Below are 8377 nucleotides of genomic sequence, written 5' to 3' on the forward strand. Positions count from 1 at the left end.
AAGTGAAACCAAGTTTGGACTTTATGAATGATCACACACACTCAAAACAATTTATGACACAACATTGAACACTCAGTACACAAGAAAAATCATGATCTCCTCGATGCGACGACAATGCAACAACCTCCTCTAAGTGCGACACTTAGGGTACACTTTGTGACAATAGTGACGACACTTGTATGGCAGTGCTCAATACTTTGGGAATATGTCTAATGTATTTTCTTATGATGAATATGACACAATAATGCAGGAGAATGCATCAGAAATGCCTTTTAAGAATGTCCAATTAACTCCCTTCGACTAAGTGTGACATGTAAGAGACACATTGCAACGAAAGTGACGACACTAGTACGACAATGCATAAAACTTTGGGAATGGGTCTAGTACATGTCTGCATGGTAAATATGACCCATTGGTACCAAATTTGTCTCTCACAATGAACCAAAACTCTACTTTTACAATGTGCGACACTTCCCATGCCAAAAGACGACACTTTCGATAGTGAGAGAAAAGTGCAAACGACACTTGAAATGTGACACATGCCAAAGCGAAGATAACATGAAATGACACTTATTAAAGTGAAAACAAGAAAAAACAATAGTTGTAAACATGAAAGAGACACTTGCGAAAACAAAGGTGTGCAAAAGCGACAGTTGGAAAAACTTACCAAAATAGAAGCACAATCACAACCAAAAGTGAGAGGCTGTCAATGAATGTGCACACTAACTATTGACATAGGTTGAACATTACAAAAGAATTTTCTTGATGGATTGTGCTATACCCATTCAGCTTGCATAAAAGAAGGTGCTCATGAACTTGTTATGGACTAAACATGTGTGAGCAAGTGACTTTGACACTTAGAAACCGAGAACAAGACTTAAACACTTAGCATAACATTAATCGATCATGAAGCAACTATGGAATGACAAATCGTGAGATCCTTAGTAGGCTCCAAAATTCACGTGTAGGAAAAACTTTGGAGGGAATTGATCGCAACGTCAACAAATCTTCAAAAATCCTTTATTAGATACCATTATCACCAGTTTGGGCAATCATATTAGGGTGGGGGATATGGCATTTAGGGGATATTATATGAAATGACTTCTCTATTTGGCTCATGATAAACTCTATGGAGGGTTTTGTATCTTGTGATGTAATGTCTTGTTTTTGTAGTATCCTATTTAAAATAATGGGGATCTTGAATACAAAGGTTTAATCTTGATTATTTGTTATGGCTAACCTTTATTGAGCTAGGTATTTATAAACCTACTCATGCTCTATGATAAGGCCAACCTTAAATTGATCACAATTAACCCTATATTGAGTTAGGTATTTATAAACCAACTCTCATTTGCATTTTGGTCACAACCAACCATATATTGAGTTGGATACTCATACATACCATTTTAATTATGACCATAACTAATCTTATATTGAGTTGGGCATTTATACACCCACTCTTGTTTACATTAATCGTTTGCATCCATATCTTTATGTTCAATGTAATGGGATGTTCTAAAAATAACATAAGTTTTGATCTCGCTACTATCTTTAATTTTGGCTAGGGTCAACTCAGTCAATGTGGGATGAAACCCCTATTAGGGAAAGCCACACACACACACACTTTACAACTACATACAATTTACAATTACATATATTGTGATAGCCACACACACACACACTTTACAACTACATACAATTTACAATTACATATATTGTGATAGTTGTTCCATTCTTTATAAAAGTAAATTAGTATACAAACACCATAAAGTGTTATACTTTTTAATGTTTGATTATTTCTCTTTCTAGCACACTTTCCTTAGATTATTTTTTCTCTTTAAAATTATGCCCTAAATAATTTTTTTAATTACATAATTATTTTTTGGAATCCTTGCTCTCTTATATATTTCAAGATTTTACACTCATTATTATTTCTCTTATAATCTAGCGTAATGGAATAATGCAATGTCACTATTAAGATTGATAAGACATTCTTTAAAGTCAAAACTACACTCACAACTAGCCTTTATAAAACCTTGGGTTCTAGCCACTATTCGAGACTTGTGTCAATAATCTATCGATGTTTGTTGTTATAAGCTATAAGATATGATAATCCATTCATTTTCCTTCTATTTCTTTTTTTTTGTTAAATAAGAGAATCAATAAACTCACCCTTGTCACCAGAAAAACCTGGATCAAGTTACTAAGGCTGTCACTATACTCTTGAACCTAACACTATAATACACTAGCCTATTAAACAGATAAACCAAGTTTCAAACTTGAACAGACCCTAACACCTATAATACACTAGCCTCATTAAACAGATAAACCAAGTTTCAAACTTGAACAGACCCCTATAGTCCGTGGCAAACTCCTTCCAGTGTAAAGCATCCACTATTCGGCCTAGCCTAATGAACTCCTCATAACTAGTTTATTAAATTCTAAATTAAAACGCCAATTAAACTACTTAAAGCAGAACCATTTACCCTATTAAAATGCCTAATTGCAATTCACAAAAATCATTATCACAAATTGACTTCAGCAAGAAAACGAAAATGGCACATCAATGAAAGGCATTGCATATGCATGCACACAGTAAGCAAGCAATGGAAAAATTATTATAATTATAAGATTATATATTGTATGCTCAACACTTTTTTTTTTGCTCTTTACACGCACTGCAGGTGCATTCATTCTTGGTCTATTTCTTCATAAGGAATAATTATTCTTCACAACGCAACAGTTAAGAATAATTACAGAACATGTTGTTAACAGTGTTTAAAAGTCATTCCAGTAAGCATGGGTGTGGAGAGAAATAATTTAATCCTCCAGTGTAACCAGAAGTTATTATAAATTGCCATGGATGTTCGATGCATTACTCCCAGCACTGAGCTGGCAGCTCAGATAGCCTGCTAGTGTTCTATATCTTTTTCACTTTAAAAGAGCATTGCAACATCTGTGAATTCTCAGATAATATACAGAAAGACCTCTATGACTTCTTGTCTTTCACAAGGCCTTCTATGGAGCCAGCTGCCGTTATGACTGTTACAAGAAGAGATATGAAGCTGAATATTTGGAAAATGCTCCACTTAAGTTTCCATCTTGGGACTTTTTTCTGTGCAATGTACATTTCCACTGGAAAGTAGACTACCAATGGCCAGAAATTCAGAGCACCCAAAATTCCCAGTACATCATTGAACAATGGAAATAAGATGGCAATGCCAGTAGTTGACACCACAAATGCAGTTCTCCAGCACAGCCTCAGCAGATTGACTCTGCACGACCCCCATAAGGGAATGCCTATTGGAATTCCCTTGTTGATGAATTTATTGTCTGGCCAAATATGAGAAAACCATTCTTCAACGCAAGCGAAGATTGGCTGACAAAACACCTGTAAGGGTGTCATGAAATAATTTGCAATAAAGTTTCTATGGGTAACAGATATATTAGAGTTGAAATCCAGCAGAACTAAAATAAAAGGTGAGAAAACTCTTACTTGGTATGCTGCAACTAGGTGAACTACAATGCATACATTAGCAAAGTCAATAAGCCAGTAAGGCTCGTAGAATCCAAATCCTGTCAAAAGGTTTCCAGGTGCATTTTCCCCAAAAGCTGCATAACCCAGAAAAGCACATAGCATATAGAAAGTAGTTGTTATGCTCAGTGAGAACACATTTGCTTTCTTCATAGTTATATTCTCTGGGGGTGTTGACTTGAGAGTATCCTGCATAATTATAAATTATAGGAAAACCTCATAGTTATCCATTTAGCTTCTTACTAACCAAAGGATTCAAATACACCAAAAGACCTAAAGGTTGAGTTATACCTGAATTTCAAGGACAAGGGAAGTATATGGAAATGCAAATGCTATGTCACCAAGACCTTGGAGCATCCTCCAAACTTTTTGGGTTTGAGTAAGAGAGGTGCTGGCACTAATTCCACCCAGATTTCCTTTAACCTTTCCATTTTCTGCAATTTCCCAGAGATTTGAACCCATAAGTTTCAACATGCCAGGGAACACATACACTACCTAAATGATATGTACATTTTCAATATCATAAGTGAATAAAATCAGGACCATGGTAACTAAGATTAGATATTGAAATTCATTGCCTGGCCATATATCCTGTAAGACACCAACCGAGGCAATGGTTGAAGCCCTGAAAACAATAAAAGAGAGTATGACGAAACAATACCAATAACTTTAGCCATGCCAAGGCCAAATCCTATTGTTGCATATGTAAAGGACATGGTTGCTGCAAGTATTGAAAGGCCCCATAGTTTATGAAAGTTTGGTATTTGACACAACATAAGTTGTATAACTCCAAAGAGGATCATATAGATGAGATCTGGAAAATGACATGCTGAGGCATGTCCAGTCTTGTGGTAACAATTTGATTTCCTGATTGCTCTGTAATGTTACATAAATTTCAGTCAATAGGGGTTATAAGCACTGATAGCTCTACAAACTTGTAAACAATTACCTTGAAGATCTAATTTTAGAAATAGGCAAAAGCCCTCTACATATAGGAAATTCCCTGCAGAGCAGGGGATTGGGCAGTGAAAGTAAATTGGAGTAGGTGGTTTGTTCTCAAAGCTCTTTCAATGGAAACTAACCTGATGCTGGTTGCAGTAGTGATTGTGTAAGCAACACAGATTCCATAGAAATAGGCATATTGAACTAGTCCACATAGCCATGCTCTTCTGGCACCTGAAAAGCAAGACAGATCATTATTGTGTTCAGGGTAGGGGAGGTCGGTGCATTTACAGTTTATATAAAAGTGTCATATGTGTAAATTTAATAATTTTTAATAATAAATTGCAAAAGAATGAAATATTTAAAAATGGGCAAACAATTATCAACAAAATAATAATAAAATATATCAACATCTCAGTAATGCAAAGTGAAGTTGCACCTATGTTAAGATATCTAAAACTCAAAGTAAGTATATACAGAGAGATTGTAATCAATCTAAAAATTGACAGATATAGCACCCAAATTAGCTCGAACTGCATCCCTGTAAGAAGTGTTTCTGTGAGGCCCAGAGACTGGATCTGGGAACCTGTAACAATCTGAGAGCAAGAAAGTGGAATACAACGTGACAAGAGCAAAGACAACCATAGCCACAGGCCCTGCAATCCATCCCAGTTGGGCAACACTCCATGCCAGGGATAACACTCCTGCCCCTATGAGGCTTGTGATGATATGAGCCACGGCTGTCCAAATTGTGCCTGTTCATTCCAATCTCATCCACAACTTCAAAACTCAGCCATAAAAGAAAAGAAAAAAAACTGAGACATCCTTATGAAAAACCCATTGAAAGGAAGTGTGATAGAATGGTTAAATAAAGAAATGGTTATACCATACCCGTTCGAAAATTATCTTTTGAGCCATCGGGTTCCATGGCTGACTCCTAATCCTGGGTGCAAGCTTTGGGAGAGCTTGGTAGATTAAAAATTACTGCCTATTATAACATATATGGCGAAATGGGTCAGTGGGGAATGAACAAATTTGAGTTGGTATTTGACAGCTCGGGAGCTAGAAAATAAATTCATTCCCTTCCTACGGTAAGTGGATTCTCGTGTTGCTGCGGTAGCAGCCAGTCAAATTTGGAATTTTTCTCTTTTAGTCGGCCAAATTTTTCGATAACGTAGACCACGGGCTCCTGTATACCTTTGACCGCTGCAAATTAACTAAGAAATAAATTTATTTTCATTTCTTGCATACGATATTGAAGAAAATGGAAAAGTTTGATGTTCTCCATCACTCAAAACCATGATTGAGCCACTTGGAATTTATTGAAGAAAATGGAAAAGTTTGATGTTCTCCATCACTCAAAACATGATTGAACCACTTGGAATTTCGTAACTGTGGGAAGACAATTACTGGGGGGAAATTGTATGGTATGTGCATTTTCCCACAGAGTCTTAATAGGTAGGTATCATGTCGTTATTGTCATTTTAAAGAATTTAGTTTAGATAATGTTTGACTTTGTGATTTTATTTCAATTTTTTAATAGTAGAGTCTGATATTTCTTTTCAGATTTAGTAGGATAGGTTTAGTAGGAGATTTTTTTTTGGTGGATTTGATTTTATTAAGTATAACAAAGATTTATGGATAAGAATTGTACGTTTTTAATGTGTATGAGTTTATTTTTTAAAGGTGGAAGTTATATTCTAAGATGTTTTAGTATATTTATATCATTAAGGATAAAGGTTCAATTTATGGTACAAAAAAGTGTGGTCTATTTGTACATATTGTGGACTGAAACTTATTTCTAAACTTTCTTTTAAGGTAGAAACTATAGAAGTTTCATTCTCGCATGTCTTCACCACAATTGCCCTCACTTAAACCATTCCCACATGTCTTCACCACAACTGCCCTCACTTAAACCATTCCCACATGTCTTCACCACACCTACCCTCACCTAAAGATAGATGTTGTAATTACGTACCCATGGGTAGAGATTGAACTTATAATATTACCAACATATTTCCCTCTTTCTTGGAACTGTTAAGGAATGGATCAAACATAATCATGCCCAAACTCCTTAGTGTGTAAATATCACAATACTAGATTTTTCATTCCACTTGACCATAAAAATGTTACGTAGAACTAACTTGACCCTACTAGTCAAGCATGACCATCAACTACTTTTATCATATAGAATACATCTAGCCAACATGTCTTGACCAAACCCAAGCTAGGCACCTTCAACTATGTAGAATTCCATAGTGTTTATTTCATCATAGGAAATGTTACATCACTTCCACCCAACCATAGGAACTCTATTGTTGCCTCCTCCAATCCAAGGATACTTAAACAACCAATATCCCATGTGCAACCATGCCATTGTCCATCTAAGCCTACACATGATAGTCAAAGAAGATCATGTCTCTCCTTGATCAACCATTCACATGTCTTCAATGCACTAATCAACATCACTTCTTTCCCATGGACAACATGCACAATCTATCACAATTCCAAGACATGTTATCCTCTATTGAATCCCACTATACAACACCTCATCAATCGTCTATCCTACTCAAAAACACATCATTGATCCTCTTATCCTGTATGTTAGTGTGTCATCCTAACCATATTAGAAATCATTGTGATTTGATCACCAAGCCTACCAAAGTATATGGACTCACCATGCAACTTGCCATGTATGCCAAGTGTGCCCTTCATCATACCATTTCCAATGGCACCTCATGTCAGGTCCTCTCCTCTACTTGAATTGTTGACGTCCTCTTCAACACAAGCCCATCATCTCATCTAATGAAAGGTGTGTTGGAGGTGAAGAGACACTTCCACAATTTCCACATTTGAACAAGACTCTAATATTGTTTGTCATGGGGCTAGACTTTTCATTCCACTTGAATGTCTTATACCATTCAAGAAGCCTAGTGGTTATGTGGCAACAACATGAATTTACTAGTTGGGCATGGTCACTAACCACTCATGTCTCCCTTAATACACCTAACTCACATGTCCTGATTAAACACAACCTAGAAACCCTTAACTTTGTAGAATGTTAGAGTGCTCATTTCACCATAGGCAATGTTGTTTCATTGCCACCTAACCATAAAAAACCTATTGTTTCCTCCCCTAAGCCAAGCATACTTAATAAAGTATTTTCCTAACATGTGTGCATGCTATCATCTGTATAATCCTAGACATGATAGTCAAACAATATCATGTTCGTAATTCATCAAGCATTCACATATCTTTGATGTACTCATCAATATTGTTACCTTTCCATGGACAACCCACACAATCTATTGTATTTCCAAGCCACATTGTCCTTTATCAAAGAATGTCAGTGCCTCATCAATCACCCATCCTACTCAACTAGATATTCTTGCTCCTCCTATCCTACACACTAGTGCATCATCCTAACCATCTCATAATTCATTTTGAGTCAATGACCAAGGACACCAAAATATATGGACTTGCTATAAAACTTACCAAGTATGCCCTGGATGCCCTTCATCATGCTATTTCCAATGGTACCTCAATTTGGATCCTTACATTCTACCCCACTTGAAATGTTGTTGTCCTCGAAAACATGGACCCATTGACTCATCCAATGAAAGGGGTGTTGGTGGTGAATAAACACTTACATAGTTTCCGTATTCAAACATAACTCTAATACAATTTTCCATAGGCCTATGTTTTTTGTTCCATGAAATTGTCCCATATCACTTAAGAAGCCTAGTCACTATACATGGCTCCAATACAATTTGTCATAGGCCTAGATTTTTTGTTCCACTTAACTGTCTCATACCACTCAAGAAGCCTAGTCACTATGTGGCATCAATGTGATCTTGCTATTTGTGACATGACTATCAACTACTTGTATCACCCAGAATA

The 8377-nt window shown here is 36.2% G+C and overlaps 1 protein-coding gene across 3 annotated transcripts; it reads right to left on the bottom strand.

Annotated features, from left to right (window-relative positions):
• Positions 1 to 2816: 2816 nt before the first annotated feature.
• Positions 2817 to 5660, bottom strand: LOC149170162 (amino acid permease 3-like). Of its 3 annotated transcripts, XM_089428927.1 has the most exons (7): positions 5369 to 5654; positions 4996 to 5232; positions 4618 to 4711; positions 4197 to 4411; positions 3827 to 3969; positions 3497 to 3724; positions 2817 to 3391 (listed from the first exon to the last, which is right to left on the bottom strand). In XM_089428927.1, exons 1-7 carry the CDS (start codon positions 5403 to 5405, stop codon positions 2990 to 2992), a joined length of 1356 nt encoding a protein of 451 aa, XP_089285053.1. In that variant the 5' UTR covers positions 5406 to 5654; the 3' UTR covers positions 2817 to 2989. The 3 variants fall into 3 exon arrangements, with proteins under 3 accessions (XP_089285053.1, XP_089285055.1, XP_089285054.1); XM_089428929.1 differs by lacking the exon at positions 4996 to 5232 and having other exon boundaries at positions 5369 to 5660; XM_089428928.1 differs by lacking the exon at positions 5369 to 5654 and having other exon boundaries at positions 4917 to 5323.
• Between the last annotated feature and the right edge of the window lie 2717 nt (positions 5661 to 8377).

This window comes from Pinus tabuliformis, chromosome 4_2 (genome assembly GCF_031772625.1).
Source record: "Pinus tabuliformis cultivar Carrire ecotype Pingquan chromosome 4_2, CPIR1, whole genome shotgun sequence".
Classification (NCBI taxonomy): domain Eukaryota; kingdom Viridiplantae; phylum Streptophyta; class Pinopsida; order Pinales; family Pinaceae; genus Pinus; species Pinus tabuliformis.

Bases quoted from the DNA above. Each gene is read 5' to 3' on its own strand.
- LOC149170162 (XM_089428927.1), bottom strand. From the start codon at position 5,405: ATGGAACCCGATGGCTCAAAAGATAATTTTCGAACGG. The intron at 4,412-4,617 runs GTTAGTTTCCAT...GTAACATTACAG, and splicing joins ACTACTGCAACCAGCATCAG to AGCAATCAGGAAATCAAATT. The intron at 3,725-3,826 runs GTATAACTCAAC...ATAATTATGCAG, and splicing joins CCCTTGTCCTTGAAATTCAG to GATACTCTCAAGTCAACACC.